Raw genomic sequence first — 24,500 nt, 5'->3', positions numbered from 1 at the left:
ATATATGGTTGGTCTTTTTTGCTTTCAAATGGGGAACTTCTGTTTAGTGTCCTAAGAACTTGTCTCACATCCACTGAAACTAATTATAAACAAAGAAACAAACAAAAAGCCTCCTTGGTTTTAAATGAGACAGTGTTTTAATTCTAATACATTAAAATTTTTCCTTTAAAAGGATTCGTTAGAGAAAATAGAAAATATACACTCACTTATTTTTTCTCCCTTTTACCATGAATTGAACTTCTTGTCTTATGTCTGTTTATAGAACTCTACAGAAATACATTTAATAGTGTTCTGTTTATTAGTATTATTAATCAATAGAAAAAAATGGTTGAAAGACATGAACAAATATTTCACCTTAAAAGAAGTTTTAAATATACACACACAGAATAAGGCAGGATTTCCACCACGTTGATAATCAAGAGGGCAGCTATGGTGATACCAGAGAATATACATGAGGAGAAGACAGATGCACCCCCACGTGTCCTTAAGAAAATCCTCAGTAAATCCCTGGAGGAAGCCTTTAGTAAGGAAGCAGTGCATTTTCTGTTTTGCTGTGGTTGGTTTGTTTTTTTCCCCAAAAGAAAGTGAGTCAGTGGAAAGCCACATGATATTAGGTAACAAAATATGGGCTCTGAGTTCAGAAAAACCTTAATGACTCTTACTTACAAAATAATGACCATGAACAGACATATTAACCTCTCCAACCTATAAACAGATATGTGATGACACTACCCTTATGGCAGAAAGTGAAGAAAAACTAAAGAGCCTCTTGATGAAAGTGAAAGAGGAGAGTGAAAAAGTTGGCTTAAAGCTCAACATTCAGCAAACTAAGATCATGGCATCTGGTCCCATCACTTCATGGCAAATAGATGGGGAAACAGTTGAAACAGTGGCTTACTTTATTTTTCTGGGCTCCAAAATCACTTTAGATGGTGACTGCAGTCATCAAATTAAAAGACACTTACTTATTGGAAGGAAAGTTATGACCAACCTAGACAGCATATTAAAAAGCAGAGATATTACTTTGCCAACAAAGGTCTCTCTAGTCAAGGCTATGGTTTCTCCAGTGGTCATGAATGGATGTGAGAGTTGGACTATAAAGAAAGCTGAGTGCCGAAGAATTGATGCTTTTGAACTGTGGTGTTGGAGAAGACTCTTGAGAGTCCCTTGGACTGCAAGGAGATCCAACCAGTCCATCCTAAAGGAGATCAATCCTGGGTGTTCATTGGAAGGACTAATGTTGAAGCTGAAACTCCAATACTTTGGCCACCTGATGCGAAGAGCTGACTCATTGGAAAAGACCCTGATGCTGGGAAAGATTGAGGGCAGGAGGAGAAGGGGACGACAGAGGATGAGATGGTTGGATGGCATCACTGACTCAATGGACATGGGTTTGGATGGACAGGGAGGTCTGGCGTGCTGTGGTTCATGGGGTCACAAAGAGTCGGACACGAATGGTGACTGAACTGAACTGAACTGAACCTGTAAACTGTGGACTCTTAACTGTTCCTTCCTCCGAGCCTTCTGAGATGATTAATGGGCTTCCTGACAAATGGTAGAAACCGAGTCCCTACTCCTTCTGCATCTAATCTCTTTGTGGGAAGTAAGTTTTGAAATGAATATCAGTGCATTTGTGTGTGTGTATGCAGAATCTACGATATCTACAGTAGAGCTACCACTGGTAGATGCTAATATTATTGAGAACTTGCATGGCTGAAGCATCATTAACTCATTTCCTCATTTACCCTTTGGGGTCACAAAGGCTTGAACATGACTGAGCGACTAAGCACAGCATGAGATTACCAGCTTCGATCCCACTTTACAGTAAACTGAGCACCGGGCACTGTGACTTCATCGCACAGATGAGGAAATGATGGCACAAGTTCACATCACTGCCTGAGGTCACACGGATGCTAAAACAGACCCAGGGTTCAACCCCAGACCCTTGGGAGTCATAGTCTGTGTGCTTCCCCCTCCACCGAATGACCTGGTGCTGGAGCAGTTCTCACGGGGTCAATGTGAGGATCAGGGTGCAGTGCTTGTGAGACACTGGTACAATCTGAGCACACACGCTGCAAGGCACGGTGGGTGTCACCCTGTCACCATCAGAACGTCCCAAGCCAATGAGTCTGAATCTGGTGGCTTTGAAAGAGAAGGACCCTGGGCAACTTCATTTGGCCGTGGCTCCCCTGGGAACCAGTGCCCCAAAGAAAGCACCAGAGCCAGCATTTCAGGGAAAGACGTAGAAATGTGGAATTGACCGTTATTACAACCATGCAGAATTTGGTAGCTCAGTTGTCATGATGTTTCTTACCTTGGTCAGAGTTTATGAAATTAAAGTACACACAGACAAATAAGTGGACTTTTCATTTATTTTTTAACTTATTGTGCCTAATATGAAAAAGAATGTACAGAGTTCAAGTAGCAAAGCTGGCTGCCCCAGGATGTGTAACAGGGAGGGTCAAGACTGTGGTCTTGGGGAAGATGCTGAGGGAGGCGATGGGGAGCTGCCCGCTTTGTGTGCCCTGGAGGCACGAGGACTCGGTGGAAGAAGCTGATGTGGTTGGGTACAGTGGTGGGAGAGGCTCCCTGGACCCACGCTGGGCCTTGCTGCCTGAGTAATAGCAGAATTCCTTGTTACAGAGTAGAACTGTCTGTTTGCCCAGTGTTTGAAAAACTGTTACACAATAATGACACAATAGGGGGAAAAACACATATGCACTGAGATAACCCAAATCCAAAAAGCAAGCAGAGAATTTCAGTAACAATAGATGATCAAGGAAAGCTGACTCCTTCGGGGACCCTCTGTCATGAGTTCTTCCCGTCACAGCAGATGCCTGTTCTCCGAAACACACAGGAGGTAGTGATGATAAAGTAGACCGCACTCTTGAGGAGGAGAAGGAGGTAGGTGTAATAGGCAGAGGTGTTCATGAGCTGCAGCTGCAGGGTATCTAGGAGAAATCATTTGATTAGTTATCCGTTCTTTTGAAAGGTCAGTACACAGTAATGGGAGGAGGTCATAATTATGTCTGATGCCCTACTGTGAAGTGATACTCCTTCACACCACCAAACCCCAAAGAAAACAAGTATAAGCGCCATGAGCACCGCCACTCCCAGGACAATTCAGAATCCAGTTGGCAATTCAAGTCAATCAACAACCTCAGCTAAATTCACTAGAATCTTCCAAAATATTAAAAAAAAATACAATGTTGTGTTTTTAAAGAATGAGTCCAAAGAGAAAAATATTTGTGACAAATAGCATTTAGCACTTTTTTTGCCCCCTTCCCACATCTCTGAGTAATAATAACAGGTTATATTCATTAATGACTAATCAAATATCAAACACTTATTTTGAGAGCTTTGCATGCAAAATTCTACTCTTATATAAGCTTTAAGATAACCTATGAAATTATTGGGCTTCCCTGGAGGCTCAGATGGTAAACAATCCACCTGCAGTGCAGGAAACCTGGGTTCAGTCCCTGGGTTGGGAAGATCTCCTGGAGGAGGGCATGGCAACCCACTCCAGTATTCTTGGCTGGAGAATCCCAGTGAAGAGAGGAACGTGGTGGACTACAGTCCATGGGGTCACAAAGAGTTGGAACATGACTGAATGACTAAGCACAGCAGAGCATGAGATTATTATTTTCAACCACATTTTACAAGAAACTGAGCACAGAGAAAAATAATTTGCCTGAGGTCACACATTTAGAAAGTACCACAAACCACATTTTAATCCCAGCAACATGACTTTGAAGAACACATTCTTAGCTGCTCTGTAATCCTGTGACTCCATGTGCAATTGACACACCAGACATCAAAGTTAAGCATAAATATCAAGTCGAATTGCTGATTTGGGAGGATCTGAGCCATTACATGTTGTGCATTGGTGAGGTTCCTAAGAAGGATACAAGTCATGGAAATCTGGTTGTCATACAGTGTAGTGGGCAGAAGGTTTTGGTAAAGAGGACATTTTATCAAATGGAAGAAGGTCTTTAGTCCAAAATTCCTGAAACATCAGGAGCTCATGCCTCACTCACCTGTCTGTCTTGAATGTCTACCATCATGGCTGTGATGTTATAGGATAATTGCACTTATTTGTCTTTGACGTTTTGCAAGAAATATGTGCTGTCAAAAAAACAGTTAACAGCACTAATGATGGGCCTGACTTGGCTACTCAATTAGTCTCAAGACTGAGTTTCTTCTTGTGGAAATTTCTCTTTCCCACACCTCATCTTCAGAGAGTCAGAACTCCAGAATCACTAGCATTTGGTATGGAAATGATCTCAGGAGGTGACCTGCTCATAACTTACTCCCCTCTGTCAGGTCAGGTATTAGCTGAGTTCTGGGGCCCTGATACTTGGAATGGAGGAGGGATCAGCAGGGCTAGAGCCAGAGATTCTAAATGCACTTGGAACGTTCATGTAGGGAGAAGGGGCCACCAAGTGGTACTGATTCTGTGCCAGCTAACTGGATACCCTATCAGAGACACTCCACATATGTGATCTTATATCTCCAGTAACTAGGTTCAGTCTATTATTGTCTTAACTGGCATATGAGGGCAGTATTGCTCAGAAATGCAAGTAATTTACCCATTTTTCATGAAGCTAATAATAATAGAACTGGGGACTGTGATATTTGGAAGCCCATGCACTTAACACCGCTGCCCATGGGTTCATCCTGTCTCAGGACCTTGGTTTTGGGATTCTTGCTCTATGTCTACCTCTTAGAGGAGGAATAGAGAACTGAGTAAGTTGTGTGAACCATTGATTCAGATGGACTAAGTTGAATCCCCAGATCTAGCTGTGTGACTTTGTACAAAGGACTGAACTAATTTTGGCACATTGCCCTAATTGCAAAATGTTGGGAAAATATGGTACCACCTCATAGGAGTGGTTGTGAGGAGCGAACAGAGTCTACGTGAAAGATACAGCAGTACACTTTGTGTATATCAAGCTCTCTGTGTTAGTTCATGTATTAGATGCAAACAGGGGCTAAAACTCAACTGTCTAGAAGTAACTTGATATCACATTTCTCTAGTCACTACAAACAAAAGCTACACAAGTGAGTGAAGCCCACTGTTGAAATAATTCAGAACCTATCACTGTTGAAATAATTCAGAACCTATCACTGCATCCTCAAAACTCCAAAACCAACATTTACTGTGCTAAGATGACTCTTAGGGAATGATAGATTTACTTAAAACATGATGCCATCCATTCTGCAATATCCAGACTTTCTGGCTTTCTACTTAAACCAAAGAAGTTCGGAAGTTAAGTTTATTTAGAGGGGAAAAGGGCTGTAACAAGACACACAGGCAAAACTTACTGCTTTCATCTTTCAGACACACTTTTGTAGAATTATGATCAGCAGTGACTTCTAGAAGAAAGGAGAGCTAGTATTAATCAATTGTATCGTCAATTGTTCATATCTATTATTAGACAGTGGCACATATGTGATTAAATACATGTGTGTTAATATATATGTATATATAAGGTAAAATTTGCTAGCACAAATAGGAGAGATACTCTGATTAAATGTATGAACTCCACAATTTCAGGAATAATTGCTTTTTCCTACCATTAAGCAGGGAAGTTCAAGAGGTAATTTGATCAGGAGGGAAAAAAATGCTGTAAGATTTCATAAAGGCAAACATAGGCAAAAACTTACCGCTTTCATCTTTCAGACAAACTTTTTTAGAACCAGTACCGGTAACTTCTAGAAACAATGGAAGCAAGTATTAATCAATTGTCCTTGCCCATTATTTTACAATGTGTACATATGTATGTAAATGTATGTAAATATATACACAGATACATATGTGTGTGTCTGTGTATATATAAATATATACATATGTATATAATCTGCTGACAGTGAGACAGTAGAGATAGTCATTAAAACTATGACAATGAGCCCCACAATTCCAGTAATTGGTCTTTTGTACTGTTAGCCAGAGAAGTGCAAAAGATAAATAGATTAGAAAGGAAATAAAATACTGAAGCATGACATAAAGGCAATCATATACAAACACTTACCGCTTTCATGGTTTAAACAGTCACTGGGAGACTCAGTGGTAGGGATAATTGAGCTGACAACTACAAGAAATGAAAAAAAGTATTAGTCAATTATTTGTGCCCATTATTTGGCATTGTATATGTTTATATATGTGTTATTGCTATATATATATATATGTATATAGATAGATAATCAGCTGAGAGAGACAGTTATTAAAAATATGAGCCCTACAGTTCCAAAACTAGTTGGTCTGATTCCATGTAATTCATAGATTTCATTTGCATATGGTTTTCTACACATGGAAATGTTGAAGTTCATGAAGGCTACATTTTACCATAACTGGAGGGTAATACCCAATGGCATCTTATTTTCCTTCTGTATTCATAGCTCCTAGCGCTGTGCTTACCACAAAGTAGGTGTTGGAGAAATACTTGTTGCAAAGACAAGTAATCAGGAAAAGTGGCTGCTCCATGACTTCAGCACCCACTGCCGAGATGAAGAATTGCTACCAAATCAAAGTCATTCAAAGTTAGAGTCCTCAAGGGAATCCCACGTTTGAAGGAGTTAGGCTAAGGCATATTTCCCATCAAGCAAAAGAAAGCAGCTGAAGCTTTCCAAAGCACACACATCCTCAGTATCCTTGCCTCATGGACATTATTTTTCTGTAGTTGTGGGGCTTATGGGCATAACCAAAGCAATATTAATAAGGTTAATAGCTAAGTGACTGTAACTGGGCCAGGCACTCACTTAACTCTTCACTGCATTATCTTCTTTCATCCCCCAGTGACACTGGAGTGATTTGTGTTTTGGAGCATTCCGTGTTACAAAGGAGGAAGTATGAATTAGAGGGTAACTGGCGGAGAGTTGTATCTGATACCAGTGGTGGCAGAGACAGCATTCAAAGGATGGTTGTTGGGGATTAAATGAGACAGAGCAAGCGGAGCGTACTCTGAAAATAAGCCTTAGAAACAGAAATTAACCTATGTAAAGACAACAGAATTCTACCATTGTGGACATTAAAAACATCTTCTCTTCTAGAGATCTTAATTATTCTTAACAATGACCTTTTTATTACAGGAGCTCAGCATTTCTTTCCGGGATAAAAAAAAATAGATCAAATCACATTTTTAGTTATCTGACTTGATAAAACTTGAAGTGAGAATTTTATTCATGAGTAAAGTCAAACAAAAATACAACCATATTGGTACAAATTTTTTTTTAAAAGATCATGGACTGTTGGATGGAGGAAAACAGTCACAGAAGTTGTTTATCGCTTTTCTCCTGAATGGGTTCATGTCCACATGGATACAGTCTGGTATGCCTTTTATGCCCTCAACGAGATCTTTTTTTCACTATAATCTAAAATGTGGATTTGAGGTATAAATGCTTTGGAGTAAATCCCAAGAATGAAAATACAAGTAGAGTCATGTTTTGATGTTCAAGTATCCTCAAGAACTGACTTTCATAAGTCCCTTTCTTTCCTTATAATGATTTTATTCATGAAAAGGTAAATAGGGGCTTCCCTGGTGGCTCAGTGGTAAAGGATCTGCCTGCCAGTGCAGGAAGCATAGGTTTGATCCCTGATCTGAGAGGATCCCACATACCATAGAGCAACTAAGGCCATGTGCCACAACTATTGAGCCTGCATTCAAGAGCCTGGGAGCTGCAACTACTGACCCCATGAGCCACAACTACTGAAGCCCACAAGCCCTAGAGCCCATGCTCTGCAACAAGAGAAACCACTGCAATGAGAAGCCCATGCACTGCAACTAGAGAAAAGCCCACGCAGCAATGAAGACCCAGCACAGCAAAATACAAAATAAATAAATTTTTAAAATTATTAAAAGATAAACAAACTTCTTATTACCATGCATTGATTGAGGCAGAAACAATAAAGAAACAAATTTTTGTAATAAACTTCGTGTGTTTATGATAAGTTCAATTTCTCAGTAAAGGCTGGTTGAAAACTAGGACCAGATTAATTGTATTTCTCCTCAAAATCATTTCATCAGTCTGTACTCCCCTGTTATATTATTAGCTTTTATCAAAAACAAAAAGCTTCTTAGAAACAACATTAGAAATCTGCTAAAGAATGACATTAGCAGAAATGCCCTCATTAGTTTTACTGCCATTAGAACCCCTTTCAAAGCATTTGTTTCAAAAATTGTGTCAGGTAAAACACACTATGAACTGGAGCTTCTCTCCAATATGGTAATTGTCACAGGGACTCATTTTTTCCTGATTACAAGAAAAATTAAAACCTAGTAGGACAAACAGAGCTGTGGATACATTAGACTAAACTTAGCGAATTTGCTTCCCCTCTATTTATAAGAGTAGAAATAACAATTTAGGGCTGTTTTTGTATTCTTACTTTTAATTAGTTTTAGGAAAGGATACAAATAGATTTGACGAATATGAGAATAAATACATCTCTGTCATGCTTTGGAACGTTTTCTCTGGTGCTATACTATTGGCTCTTCATCACAGCCCCAGGACAAAGCCAAGGCAAGTGTTCAAACCTAATTTGATCATTGGACAAACTGAGGATCAGGGAAGAGACAGGCTTGCTTCAGAAATTCAGACTGGTTCCCAGTAAAAGTCTGTGTACATTTGATTAAGTACGTGGTTCCCACTACTTTAAAAGGGCTTCCTAACCACAGGGAAAGGCACAGAAATGATTCCTAATTAGGGACACTGGGGTCTGCTAGGTGAATACTGCAGACTTTCAGTCCAGAATCCTGTGAGTTACAGGACCACCGCCAGGGCCAACAGGCTTCCAGCCCTCTGCCCAACATCCGCATCACAGGGTCTCCTTTGGGACACCTTGGTCGAATCACGAGTAACCCTGAGTGATTAAGAAACAAGTATATTCTCTTGACTAGTGCATCCTTCTGGGAGAGTAATTCACCTGAGTCTGTTCATCCACACTCCCTCCAGGCCTGGCACGTGCTAGGGCTGCAATGAGAGTTTATGAGAAGCATTTTCCAATGGCAAGAAATGCATTCTTCATGTAGAATGAGAGTAAGTCTATATACTTTAGCCTCACCCCATCTCTAATTACAAAATTTTAGCTTATCTTAGGGTGGTATGGAAATTCCCTGATAGTTCAGTTGGTAAAGAATCTACCTGAAAAGCAGGAGACCCTGGTTTGATTCCTGGGTTGGGAAGATCCGGTATAAAATACAAATTTCAAAAACCTAAAAACATAATAAAACCCCAGGAGTCTAATTATTCTACTTTTTGTTGAACTGCAATCTGCCTCCATCATACAAACACTGTTTTATCATTTAATAACTCATTGTTTTGGAATGGTACCTTGAGTAAAGCAGGATTAAAATGACACTGACTTTATTTGCTGAGTAAAACATTCCAGAAAGATGCATAATGTTCTTATTTCCTGATCAGCCAAAGTCATCCACAGTGGAGATTTGTTATGTGCTAAGTTGCTAGATACTTTCACAGATGTTGTTTCCTTGAATCCATACAACAACTTTAAGAAACATCACTATGATCTTAATATTTTGGAAGATGAAACCAAATCTGAAAAGGTTAAGTAAAATTTTTTTCATATTTATGTATCAAAGCCTATCCCACTTTAATTCTATGGGGGAGATAGCAGAACATTTATGCTACCATTAAACAAAACATCATTTTATAAAGACATTTGTTTGTTTTTCACTAATGCTTAACAGAAAAAGTGGTGTGTTTTATTTGAAAAACAGTGTTCTGGAAGTTATATTTATGTTTATTCACATACCTTCATTTATTGAACGAAAAAGAATCTCTTGATTAATTCCTCCTATATTTCTCTCGTGTTTGACGACACATATATGTTCTTTATCCATGGAGTTTTCAGCCACAGTCAGCCAGCTGAACTTCATGTATGTGTCAGTGGTCTTCATAGTATTTCCCTTCTGGGATGGCAGAGCTCTGTTGCCATCCTTTTCTTTCCAGTAAACCTCAATAATATCAGGGAAAAATTTCTCCAGAAGACAAAGATATGTTCCAGTCTTACTGTGGTTGATTTCAGCAATTGAAGGAAGAAAAGTAGTGGGCTTGGGTGAAATGTCTGTAGCAAGGTTTCTATCTGTGGGGGAAAATAAAATATAATTAAAAAGAATCATTAGAGCAACACCAACATTTTGAGGTTTGGAAAAACCTAGCAAGTAATAAGGCTTCCCAGGTAGTCCAGTGGAAAAGAATCCACTGCCAATGCAGGAGACACAAGAGATGCGGATTCAATCCCTGTGTTGGGATGATCCCCTGGAGAAGGAAATGGCAACCCACCAGTATTCTTGCCTGGAAAATTTCATGGACAGAGGAGCCTGGCAGGCTACAGTCCACGGGGTAGCAAAGAGTCGGACATAAGTGAATGACTGAGGACAGCACAGCGAGTATAAAAGAAAGGCATCATTGGACCAGTGCTCACCATGGCCTCTCATCCACAATAGATTGTCAGATGCTTATTATTGCTCTTATCTTTGATGGAAAGAAAAGTTCAAGACTTCATGTAACTTGCCCAAAGTCACAGCTATTAAGTAGTAAAGCTAGATTATACCTTGACCTTCATTTTTCTCCATTTGTAAAGATGGTGTATGACCTTTAAATACCCCCATGTAAATACCCCATATCAAGGCTTCCAAAATTCATGAATACATTTATTGTTTTGTCAGCTTATTTGTTTGGTTTTTTGACCATACTATGCAGCATGCCGTATCTTAGTTCCTGCACCATGGATTGAACCTGTGCCTCCTACAGTAGAAGTGCAAAGTCCCAACCGCTGGACTGCCAGGGAAATCTCAATTAAAAAAAAAAATCTCTTTTGCTCCATCATAGTGGAGCCTCTTTTGCAGTGGATGGGTGGGTTGTGGGAATGGGGATGGAGGAGGAGACCAGGTAACTGATCGTTTCTCTGTCTGTGAGAATCTTTGATGCCTTCTGAACTACTTCCCTTTCCCATCTTGTCTTATGTTATAACTTATGCTCTCTTTGGCCAAATGACACATTCTCATGTTCTGAAACTCTGTGGAAACTCATTCTTCATTTAACTGATTCTGGGATGCACCATATTTATTTTATTCCCCACAAAAATAAACACCCAGAGAAGTTTATCATTTTTAAAAAGTGATATGCAGTTGCTTTTTAAAATGGAGTCAGTGTCCACGGGTACGTGACAATGTATGAAGTTAACTTTTCTCTCCGGATGTGGGTCCCATGCCCAATTCTGAAGTGCTGGGATTCTCTCTATTTTTAATTCTATATAACCTCTCAATTTTACATCTGAACCACTCCGGATTTTTTAGTAGAGCAGTACATTATTTACAGTGCCTTGAATGTGGAAGCAAGATAGCTATATTTCTAAAACTTCCATTTAAAATGTATAATTAATCCCAAACCCCCAATTTGGGATTAATAGATAACACAATACTATATATAAAATAGATAAAACAATAAGGACCTACTGCATAGCACAGGGAACTATATCCAATATCTTGTAGTAACCTTGCAATAATGGAAAAGAACCTGAAAAAGTCTATACACACACAGACACACACACACAAAAACGCACACACACACACAGACACACACACATATAACTGAATCACTTTGCTATACACCTGAAACTCACCCAATGTTGTAAATCAACTATACTTCCCTTTTTAAAAAAGTATTATTTTCAGAAGAGCTTCCCCGATGGCTCAGTGGTAAAGAATCGCCTGCAATGCAGGAGACGCATGAAAAGTAGAGGCGATTCCTGGGTTGGGAAGATCCCTTGTAGGAGGAAATGGTAACCCACTCCAGTATTATTGCCTGGAGCATCCCATGGACAGAGGGGCCTCGTGGACTACAGTCCATGGGTCGCAAAGAGCCAGACATGACTGAAGCAACCGAACCCACATTATTTTCAGAAATGCTCTTACACTAAGCTCATCAAGTAATGCATTTATCAGAATTTCGTCTCAATTCAGAAAGTGTTCACCAAGAGCACATTTTATTTTGGAATTTCATCTAAAGTTTTGTCTTCAGTAATAATACATAATATTTTGACTCTCAGTGTCCCCCCCTTAATTTGTACCTACTCTATAAGGCTGCTGAACTGCTTTGGACCACCACTATTTGCTCTTTTTCCACCTACTGAAGAGAGTGTATATCCCAACCAGGAATTGAACCTGTGCCCCCCTGCACTAGAAGGCGGAATCTTAACCATTGAACCACCAGAGAAGCCCCTCATTGGGAAATATCTTAAGAAAAGAAAAATTGGACTTTTCACATGAGAAGAAAAAAATTATTCAGAATTTCTGCCTGTGCAGCAAAGCTCCTGATTTTACTAAGTCAGTAAACAGACAGTGTTGATTTTTCACTCATGCTGTAAATATAGTTGGATCTTAATGTGCTTAATTTAATGTTATACATCTTCCTTTTAGGACAAATAGTATTTTATTCATTATCATAGCCCCAACCACATACTATGTTGCTATTAACATGTTCTCTTTTTTCTTCTCATTTTTCTTTTATAAATTAGATAATTAGAACTATTTCATTTTTAAATAGCAGTTTCAAATTCATACTTCCCTCTATATTTGACTTCACTTGTTGATCACTTTCTTTATAGATTAAAGCTTTTTTCTGATAAATATGAGCATGAAGCCCAAGCTTATTGACTATATATTTTAGAGCCAATAAATATTGTTGTTAGAAATGATACCAATTAAGCTAAAGGATTAAGATTTAAACCACATAGAACAACAAGACATATAAAAAAATACATCTTAATCTAATTTTTCTTGCCAAGTAGACAAGAACCTGCTAAAGAGAGACAAATCCCCCCCGCCCAATTCAATTTTGTGTGTGTGTGAGTGGACAGTAAGATAACTTTTCATTTGAGAAATCAGAAGTGCAGCTGCATTCTCTGAAGAATGTCAGTTCTGTCAACAGTTTTGCAAAAAACTCTCTCTCCTGGATGCCATTTTCACTTCACATTTGAATAAAAACCCATCCAGCACCTATGAGGTGTTAGCCAATGTGCTAAGTACTTTATTTACATTATCTCATTCAATTCTCCTACTACCCCTGCTGAATATACGCTGTTATCCTGTCTTATGGATTAGGAGACTGAGGCCAGAGAATCACCCCCATGTTCACATAAGTAGTTAGTGGTGGGTCGGAAGCTCCAGGTCAGCCTGACTCGAAAGCCCATGTTTTTTGAAAATACACCTTCAGCATCAGAAAAGGAAACCTGTCAACTCACAAAACTTAGCTGTAATGACAAACTTCAGCCTTGGGCCAAACACTTTCATGACTATTACATATAATACATTATTGTTTAGCTTAGTTGCTAAGTCCCGTCCGACTCTTGCGACTCCACGGAGAGTAGCCCGCCAGGCTCCTCTGTCCGTGGGATTTTCCAGGCAAGAATGCCACATGGGCCCTTTACTGAAGTCCACATGGATACAAAGCCAAATCCTATTACAATATTTGTGCAGTGTTGTCTGCACGCTCCTTTACTACATGGACTTGTTGTAAAATCTCTCCTAAATCTAATCCCCAACCACATACCCATTATTTGAGACTTTCATTCTCATTTAATTGTTCCTCACTTTCCCTCTATTGCCTTGGAAAAAAATTACATTCTCTGATACCTACCTGTGACGACAAGTTTTGTTCCAACATTGAAGTTTTTTACGTAATTATTACACAGTGATTCAGGCTGTATCAAAAACTTTAGACTAATTTAGCTTCACTGATTCCTTCAAATTCTAGTGGAATTATGATGGCTTGGAATTCAAGACACCAGGATTCTAGTCCTAGTTCATTTTGCTCCTAACAAGTTCTGGGGTTGAACAAATCAAATAAGCTAAAGCCTTAGAAGCTTCATTTATTTGTAGAAGATGATATTACTGTTAAGTCAATTGAACATCCTTATCACTGCTGCAGTGAGATCAAAACAAAACAAGAACTGAAGACTGATTTGAATAAAAATAATATGGAGATAAGATATTCTAAAAGTTGCTATGTTATCATTAACATTATTATTAGCATTTTTATTTCTGATAATTGTGTGGTCCAACATGACATTTTAATAGCATAGGACCAAACTTTGCATACCCTGATAAAAATTCAGTGTTTGGGGTTTGCAATTAGATTTGTAGCAACTAATGACTTGTTTGCTTTACTCTATGCTATATATGTCTAGAGCTCTCAAAACCATCATCATAGCTTTTCACATACCCAATTAATAGGCAATCATTTGTTTATTCTTATTTGTTGTATTTCCACGTTTAAGAAAGTCAAAGAGAACATTGGCTGAAGCAGTCAGTACATGGAACTTCTTCACTGATGTTGTCCAAAATAAATGGCATTTTTTCCCCCATTAACAGCACATCTACTGGCATTCCAAGCTTTTACCCGAAATTACAGCCTCAAAATGACTTCTACCTAACTTATGCCCAAAGTTCAATTTGCAACTCTGGGCACTGTACCTTAGGACAGAATGACTAAGACAAATGGCCTGGTCCAAATGAAGATGCCCGGTCCTCAAATCCTCCTATTGTCCCCTTGGATCACTAAAACATTGCCTGCTTAACTTTAACTGCTGAGGGTCACCACCTGTGGATGATATTAAATGTTGCAGGACATAGCATTGATGTACTGGGAGTATAAATGTATTTGTTTAAAGACCATTTCTTCCATTTTATAAAATGGATACTGAAGGCAATATCCCCTTTTTATTTATTTATTTTGCAATGTTCACTTTTTACTTCATTTACCTCTTAAAAACTCCTGCATTGAAGTTCTTTTCTAATTTTGGAGGGAAAAGCATATCATATTTGAAAATTTGGTGTGTTTACCAGTTAACAAAAAGTATGTATTCCACTACAATTTTTTCTTCTTTCTTATTTCTTTTTCTTACTTGCCTCTTTTGTATTGAAATAGAACTGACACATATTCTGAATATTTAATAAATACATACTCAGTATGACTTACATGATCTTTTGGGCATAAAGAGAGGTCATTTCAGTGCCATCATTAAAAGCAAAAGCATTGTTTTCACATATAAGTAGCAATACAAAGTATAAAATAAAGAAAGTGAAAGTGAAGTCACTCAGTCATGTCCGAGTCTTTGCGACCCCATAGACTGTAACCTACCATATACTGTAGCCTACAGGCTTCTCCATCCATGGGATTTTCCAGGCAAGAGTACCGGAGTGGGTTGCCATTTCCCTATGCACAATGACAATACTGTAGTTAATTGAAGGATCCAAGTCAGATTACAGAGAGTAAATATTTAGGATATAAAAACATGACTTAATGTTTCTAATATCATGCAGTGGTCCAGTCCACTTACTTCAGAATAAACAAGTCTCTGTGTGAGTGTGAAAGTCACTCAGTCATGTCCAGCTCTTTGCGACCCTATGGACTATGCAATCCATGGAATTCTCTAGGCCAGAATACTCAAGTGGATAGCCTTTCCCTTCTCCAGGGGATCTTCCCAACCCAGGGATCGAACCCAGGTCTCTTGCATTACAAGCAGATTCTTTACCAGCTGAGCCACAAGGGAATCCCTATTGGATCCCAAATTTTGCCAACAGTAACTAGTCATGTGACTTACAGCATTTAAGTGAACTTCTCTAAACCTCAGTTTCCTTATCTATGAAATGAGAATGAAAGGATTCCTGTTGAGGAAAAGATAAGGCATTGAAATACTTATCATGATGCCTGGCCCTCAGTAAATATAGCTAATATTGATTAATATTAAAATTCTCTTTAATGGGATGGTATCGAGGCCATTTTATCAGTCTTCCACCAAACAAAAGGTGTAGATTTTACAAGCAATAACTATTACATTGGGCTTCCCTGGTGGTTGAGTGTTAAAGAGTCTGCCTGCCAATGTAGGCATCATGAGTTCGATCCCTGAGTCAGGAAGATCCCCTGGAGAAAGAAATGGCAACCCACTCCAATATTATTGCCTGGGAAATCCCATGGATGAAAGAGTCTGGCAGGCTTCAGTTCATGGGGTCACAAAGGAGTCAGACATGACCTAATGACTCAACAACAACAACAACTATTTAATCAATTAAGAAAGGAAACAAGTTCATCAAGGTGTCCTGCCAGCCACAGATCATAGAACATGGGTCCCCATTAAGCCAGAATTTCAAACACTTTTCCACCACAATAGAAATGGTTTGAGTGTTATCCTTGTTCTGTCATGTTCACACTTTTATCTTAAGCACCCAGCACAGAAACAATTCAATAAATATTTGCTGAAAGAATGAAAGAGCAAATGAGGATATGTAACCATGCACACCATTTTCATGGACTTTGGAGCTGAAATGACTTGAGCTGACAAACTTGTCCATATCCAGGAAATTTATGGCTGATTCATGTTGAGGTTTGAAAGAGAACAGCAAAATTCTGTAAAGCAATTATTCTTCAGTTTTAAAAGATTAATTAATTAAAAAAAGAAATCCAATAGCACAAGTTTTAAAGAATATCAGCCTACCTCTAAGAAGCTAGAGAAACAAGAAGTGAGATTTATCAAAGTTCTATAGTCGTTTACTATAGAATCTTTTTGCACTGCTATTAGGGATGAGGTGAAAACCTATAATATTTGTTTTGCAAGTTATTAGGAGAATGGAGAAGTTTTATCTCAAACTCTAGAGAAGAGCTAATTAAGAGAAGAGTAACTCACTTAATAGACCATCTACAAGAAAAGGAACCTGAACCAAAAACTTACACTAACATAGTAAGGAACATGATAATGGCATAAAAATATTGGAATATAAATGAAACAATAAAACTGAGTCCTCGGAATATTTTATTATCTAGCCTGAGCCTATTCTGTGTGTGTGTGTGTTTTCTAGAAGAAAAATTTCAACTGCTTACAAGCAGAGAAAGTAAACCATTTCCAAAGTAGTTTAGTTTCCATATACAGTGACCAGTAGCTGAAAAATTGTTGTTTGTATTCTGAGCCCAAGAATGTGGCAGTCACATAAGGAGGAATCCTAAATTGCTTTTCTCTAAAAAGCATCTGTCAGAAATTTCTTGGCTATCCAGGGGTTAGGATTTGGCACTTTCACTACCATGGTCTTGGGTTTGATCACTGATCAGGGAACTAAGATCCCACAAGCCTCCAAAATAAAATGAAAAGAGTCTGTTAGTCTTTCATGACCAAGGTAAAAAACAGAAAAAAGTTACTTACCATGGGGAATTATTATGAGCCTAGTTCCTTTTCCAAATATCTTCTTTCATTCTGAGCCGTTTACCCCGGTTGAAGCCCCTACAATAATCTCAGCCTTCACCTACCTTCATGACATGACTAGCAGTTAAAAACTTTGTACTGGCAATTTGATTTTCTGGGTTCTTTTGGAAGTCCTTGAACATAGGTTTTGTGGTATTTGATGTTTTATTAGTTTTCCTCAGATAAATGGACCCAAATATCTGCTTTCCACAGAGGAGAGATCATTGGAAACACTGATAATAGATGAAAAGTGTTAAAGCAGGAAAAGAACACATCACTGGCACCAAACAGTTAATTACTGGCCTTTCTAAATTTCCAGGAATAGTATTCAAAGAATTAAGACTTTTTTTTTCCAGGTGTTCAGCTCTGTTGAAACTGCTTAGAGTTTACATCAAAGGAAAGGCCCTTCTGTTTCCACAAACACCAGGGCTGCTCCCTTAGCAATTTAGGAATGTATTTCTGAAGAGAGGAAACTCTTCAGTAACTGAAAATGCAAATATGCCAACACAAGTATACTTGAGAAATGTGAACAAAGTTTTCCATTTGTTGAGTAATGTAATTCTTTACCACGCCAATGCAAGATGAGAAAATATCTCCTATGATGACTTACTATTTTTCCTGGAATAAAGGAAGAAATTTGTAGAACTCTATCTGCTTTGAGATTAGATTCCTTACTGAAACTAAAACTTGAAAACAATATCCATTTCTCTGATATGTTGAAAGAAGACTCTTAGAGGCTGTTCTGTAATCTCAAGCCACTCACCTTAGATCAGGAGAAAAAGAAATAGCCAGAAGCAACTGACTGCTTCTCTGAGCACAGATGAACAGTCCATCTGCCAGAATCCAGACTGGACTGGCCCTGAGATTCCCATGTCCATGCAGATCCACCCAGTCCTGGCCTGAGGCTCGTGAGCACTCAATGCCACTGCCCTGAGGGTGAAAGTAAGAGGAGATCATGGTGAGCAGCTGTCCACTCATAGCACCCAACACAATAGAAAAGGATGAGAGACCTGGATGAAAATCATATTTAGAAAGGAGTCTTTTTTTTAAGGGCTTCCCTGGTGGCAAAGATGGTAAAGAATCTGCCTGTAATGCAGGAGACCTGGGTTTGATCCCTGGGTTGGGAAGATCTGGAGGAGGGAACAGCAACCCACTCCAGTGTTCTTGCCTGGAGAATCCCCATGGAAAGAAGAGCCTGGCAGGCTACAGTCCATGGCGTTGCAGAGTTGAACATGTCTGAGTGACTAAGCACATCTCATCTCATTTTTTTAAATTGAGAATTCTGGGTTATTAGTACTTGGGGCTGACATATACTCTTTGCATCTATTATAGACATGAGTGATGCCCACTCATCTCCTTTTTGACATCTTGTCTTCTGTTTTTCCTTATTCTAAGACCACGAGCAGAATTATCAGAAGCTTAAGAGTTGTCTGTATTCCAAGACCTATGAAGGATTTAAGTAGTAAAATGTAAAAGAACAGGTAAACAGCTATAAAATCTTTGATTATATTTACAAAATAATACAAGACCATATGAAGAAAACAGTATAGGATTTTACTAAAGGGCTGAGAAAAAAACTGCATAAATTGACTGTAATTCCAATCAGAGTTAAGATAAACTTTGTTTGTTGCTGTTTTATGTTGTAAGAATTGGGGTTGAGCTAATTATGTTGTAAGAATTTTGAAACATAAATGAAACAAAAGTCCTGCACAAAACACTGCAAGCATATATTAATGTAAAAATATGATAAGGAATTTTTAAGTTGTAGGGCAATGAGAGATTATTTTAAAACTGGCTTTGAGCTACTGATCATTTCTTGGGAAAACAACAATAGCTCTTTATCAAATACCATATAAATTTGTTGCTGTTGTTTGTTGGGGTCCTTTAATGGGCCGGAACCTGGTCGTCCGGAGTCGACTATGAGAAAGGGAAAGAAAGAAAGAGGCTAATATTCCTGGGTTACGCAGCCGGCTTTCACACTCCAGGGAATCAGCCAGAAATAGAGAGAGAGAGAGAGAGAAAGACACAGGGACCCAAGCTTTGATGGAACAAGGGTGTTTTATTGAATTCTGTAAGAATAATATATATACCACAATACAAGGTAGCTTCTTCAGATAAAGATCAAGAGACCAGACTTTACAAGTTACCAAGGAAGCAAGGAGCAATAGAGGCCATAAGGCCAAAAGGCGATCCATATCATAAGAGGGTCATAAATAATCCCTTTCACCAAATGGAAAAGCCAATGAAGGAAATCCTATGCAAGCATCCCATCTCTTTGATCTCCATCCTGGGAGAGGCTTGCCTGCTCCTCTTGCACCTAAATGGACCGATAAGGAACAGAGGGCTCAAGAGAGATAGGAAACAGCACACAGGAATCCTACTGTTAAACATTCCCTGACAGTTGTTCAGTTACTAAGTCATGTTAGACTCTTTGCAACCCCATGGACTACAGCACACCAGGCTCTTCTGACCTCCACTGTGTCCCAGAGTTTGCTCAAACTCAGTACATTGAGTCAGTGTTGCTATCTAAACATCTGATCCTTTGCTGCCCCTACTCCTTTTGTCTTCAATTTTTCCCAGCATAGGGTTCTTTTCCAATCAGTCAGCTCTTTGCATCAGGTGGCCAAAGTACTGGAGGTTCAGCTTCAGTATCAGTCCTTCCAATGAAGATTCAGGATTGATTTCCTTTAGTATTGACTGGGTTGATCTCCTTGCTGTCCAAGTGACTTCTCAAGACACTTCTCAAGTGTCTTCTCTAGCACTGCAATTCGAAAGCATCGATTCTTGGGCACTCAACCTTATTTATGATCCAACTGTCATATCCATACATGACTACTAGAAAAATTACAGCTTTGACTATACAGATTTTTTTGGCAAAGCGATGTCTCTGCTTTTTAATATGCTATCTGGGTTAGTCATAGTTTTCTTTCCAAGTAGCAAGTGTCTTTTAATTTCAAAGCTAAAGTGACCATCTGCAGTGATTTTGGAGTCCAGAAAAATAAATTCTGTCACTGCTTCCACTTTTTCTCCTTTTATTTGCCATGAAGTAACGGGACCAGATGCCATGATCTTTATTTTTTGAATGTTGAAAAAGCCAGGTTTTTCACTCTCCTCTTTCACCCTCATCAAGAGACTCTTTAGATTCTCTTCACTTTGTGTCATTAGAGTAGAATCATCTGCGTATCTGAGGTTGTTGGTGATTCTCCCAGCAGTCTTGATTACAGCTTGTGCTTCATCCAGCCTGGCATTTCCCAGGATGTACTCTGCATATAAGTTAAATAAGCAGGGTGACAGTATACAGCCTTGTCATACTCCTTTATTAATTTTGAAACAGTCAGTTCCACGTCCAGTTCTAACTCTTGCTTCTTGACCCCCATACAGGTTTCTCAAGAGACAGGTCTGGTATTCCCATCCCTTTGAGAATTTTCCAGTTTGTTGTGATCCACACAAAGGTTTTAGCATAGTCAATGAAGCAGAAGTAGATGTTTTCCTAGAATTCTCCTGCTTTCTCTAAGATCTGAAGAATGTTGGCAACTTGATCTCTGGTTCCTCTACCTTTTCTATACACCTGAAAGTATTAGGTTTATATTAAAAAGCATCTAGAAAAGTGAGCTAGAAGGAACAAGTATGAGACTGTTTGGATCTTTGGGTAGAGAAACTTGGAATGAGAAGATGGAAAGAGACATCTTTGGCTTTCCAGGTGACTCAGCGGTAAAGAATTTACCTGCCAATGCAGGAGATGTGGGTTTGATCCCTGGGTTAGGAAGATGCCCTGGAGAAGGAAATGGCAACCCACTCCAGTATTCTTGCCTGGGAAATCCCATGGACAGAGGAACCTGGCAGGCTACAGTCCATGGGGTTGCAAAGAGTTGGATGTGACTTAATGACTAAGCATTAGGGGACCTCAATACTCAATATTTAATTTTTGATGATGTGGTGGGAAGTGTTCCTCCCTCTTTGATAGTTTTGGAATATTTTGAGACAGAAGTTCTTTTCTAAATATTAGGTAGAATTAATCTTAGAAGCTCTCTGGTCCTAGACTTTTGTTTTTGGAATGCTTTTGATTACTGATGCAGTTTCATTTCTGGTAGTGTATTTATATTTTGTTTCTTCCTGGTTAAGTGGAGAGATTTTACATTTCTAGGAATTTATCCATTTATTCTAGGTTGTCTGTTTTCTTGCATGGCATATGATTATTTGCAGTAATGTCTTATTCTTTGTATTTTGATGGTGTCAATTGCAATTTCTTCTATTTCATGTCTAATTTTGCATGTTTGAGATTTCTCTCTTTTTAACTTGATAAATTTGTTTTTCCAATTTGTCTTCAAAAAACCAGTTCTTAATATCACTGATATTTTCTGGGTTTTTTTTTTAGGCTCTATTTTATTTATATCTGCTCTGATCTTTATTATTCTTTCCTTCTACTTACTTTTAGGTTTGTTTGTTCTTCTTTTCTCTAGTTCTTTTAGGTGTTAGTTTAGGCTGTTTATTCAGGTTGTTCTTGTCCCCTGAAGTAGGCTTGTATCACTATAAACCTCTCTTAGAACTGCTTTTGCTGTGTGCCACAGATTTTTATGGTGTTCTTCTATTTTGGGGCTTCCCTAATAGCTCAGTTGGAAAAGAAGCCATCTGCAAAGCAGGAGACCCCAGTTCGATTCCTGAGTCAGGAAGACCCACTGGAGAAGGGATAGGCTACCCACTCCAGTCTTCTTGGGCTTCCCTTCTGGCTCAGCTGGTAAAGGATCCACCCGCACTGTAGGAGACCTGGGTTTGATCCTTGAGTTGGAAAGATCCCCCGGAGAAGGGAAAAGCTACCCACCTGGGCAATTCCATGGACTGCATAGTCCATGGGGTCGCAAAGAGTTAGACATGACTGAGCGACTTTCGCGTCACTCACTTCCAGTTTTATCGTCTTCAAGTATTTTTTATTTTCTCTGATTTCTTTGGTCACACACGGGTTATGTATAGCATACCTTTTATCCTACACAAGGTTGTGATTGTGTTTCTTGTGTGTACACAGTGACTGCCAACTCTAGCTGTGCCCTTGGAGAAACTGGCCTATATAAGCAGATGGAGAGTGGGAAGAGGAGGGAGAGAACAAGGACCCCGTGAGCATAGGACAAGGTAGTTATCACTACGTGATGATGAAAAACAGTGGTGTAATGATGTATTTGTCAGTAATTGGGGAAGAAACTGGATCTCCATATTAAGATTGCTACCTTACACAGAAATTGAGATCACAGCAGATCAAAGAAACAAATGTGCAGAACAAAATCTTACCACCACTGGAAAATCTAAATTAAAATATGTTTAATGCTTCAGACTGTCCTAAAGCTGCAAATAGTTAAACCATGTGGTTGCTGATCAGTTCAAGTTCAGTTTAGTTGCTCAGTCATGTCCGACTCTTTGCAGCCCCACGGACTGCAGCACGCCAGGCTTCCCTGTCCATCACCAACTCCCAGAGCTTGCTGAGCAATAGAGCAAGTTAAAGTTGGTGCATTTACTAGCCAATCCCATCTTCCCTGCAGTCACAGAAGGGGAAGGACCTGAAGCTGTGACTTGTGGTTGTGGGGTTATCATGGACAAATACGATGACCTGTGAGAGCGGCAGGGCCCAGGGGAGCGATAAGAGAGGAGGGGCTTCCTGGTCAGGAGGAAGCTCACAAGCCCTCTTCTAGGATGCATTCCTGTGTTAGGCTGGGAAGTGGCCCATTTCAAAGGGAGACATACCACTTTATCTGTTACCAGACAGACCAGTTTCAGCTGTGGGCTGAACTTCAAAAGCAGGTGTAAATAGAATACCATGGTTGGCTTACCTAAAACAATCACTTTTTTCCTACACATTCACTATGTCAGTCTTGCCCTAGTTAGTTATATGAGGAAAATATCTATTTGTCCATAAGAGAGATCAGATACCAGCTTGAGGTTTAGGAAGTCTCAAGTTTTCATTCCATCATTTCTTATTTTTCATATTCCTGAATAATGAAGATGCTCCATCCCCAGCCATTTTCTCTGGATAATGATGGAATTAATGATTCCATATTGTCTAACCTTTCCATTTTGCTCTTCTAAATGTGTCTCCTAAGAGATCAATCCTAGATGCCCTGTTTGTCCTAAAGAAAAAATTATATGAACTCTACCAGTTCCTAGGAGAGTGAGAATATGCTGCCTGCTAGATTGCTTGCTTACAGTCTGGGGATGAAGGTCTGTTTTCAGGAAAAACTATGGCTGTTTTGGAGAGGAAAGAGGTGGCTATGGAATATATAGCTTCGGAAATGGGCATTGAGCTCAGGGTTTCTCTTTGTTCAGAGTAAAGAAAATTTGGGGGAAGAAGTGAGGCAGGGGTTGTTACCAGAGCTGCACTTGGCAGCCACAAGCAAAATTTCCAGTGCAGTGTACAGGAAGTCTGAACCAACGTGCTTATCCCAGACAGCACAGTAGTACATGCCAGAATCACTGTGTTCCAGATTTAGGATTGCAAATCTATAGCTCCTTCCTGAGCTTTTATAAACACTGTATTTTGCTTTGTTGGTTCCTGATTCGAACTCAATCTTGGAGTAGTAGACATCGTAGTAGAAAAGGCGTCGGGGAGCCATCCCCTCCTGTTGTTTGTACAGGTGGATATATGTGGCATCTTGTGTAAGATCGCAAGTGAAAGAAGCAGTCTCCCAAGTCTTACTAGTGACTGACATCTGGGCCCCTTTCGCGCTGGAAGATACCGGAGTGACTGCAATGGGAAAAGCAACAAAAAATAATGATGAAGAGGAAACACCAGTTTCTTAGTATGACCCTTCCCTACCCCCACCAGTGCCCCCACCAATGCCACAAAATTCAGAAAAATCCACGGAGCATCCAGGCAACACACTTACCAAGAGCCAGGAAAACCAAAAGCAGCACTAGGGCCGGCAACATGCCTGGATCAGTGAGCTAGACTGGGGTTCTCAGCAGATGTGACAGGCAGAGGAGTCAAGGAAGATCTTTCTTAAAAACCACCAGGCTGAGCCCAGACGGGGCGGTGTCGGAAGAGGCCTGGGGTGGAGCTGCGCCTCTCTGTACCAACCCTTTTCTTGAAGACCCCCCTGTGGCAGGCTGGGAACACCTCCCCCACCCAGGAGAAGAGACGCCTGAGCACTGAGAGCTCAGAACTGCAAGCAGAGGGATCAGATTGGGGTCTGGGGAGGAGAAACACGGACAAAGCTTGCCTGTTGCCTGGTGGAGTGAGAAGACCCGAATCGGGCTAAATTCCCTG

At 39.6% G+C, this 24,500-nt stretch overlaps 1 gene segment (V, D, J or C); it reads right to left on the bottom strand.

The window, feature by feature from the left end:
* Window positions 1-2,354: 2,354 nt before the first annotated feature.
* Window positions 2,355-24,268, bottom strand: LOC122674535. The segment is given in 8 exon segments: window positions 2,355-2,951; window positions 5,326-5,376; window positions 5,668-5,715; window positions 6,033-6,092; window positions 9,770-10,099; window positions 13,657-13,706; window positions 23,675-23,978; window positions 24,121-24,268. Coding segments are annotated over 8 exon segments (1,029 nt in total).
* Between the last annotated feature and the right edge of the window lie 232 nt (window positions 24,269-24,500).

Source organism: Cervus elaphus, chromosome 18, assembly GCF_910594005.1.
Source record: "Cervus elaphus chromosome 18, mCerEla1.1, whole genome shotgun sequence".
In the NCBI taxonomy this organism is placed as follows: domain Eukaryota; kingdom Metazoa; phylum Chordata; class Mammalia; order Artiodactyla; family Cervidae; genus Cervus; species Cervus elaphus.
Note: the sequence above shows the minus strand (reverse complement) of the source record. Positions and strands in the feature narration are given on the sequence as shown.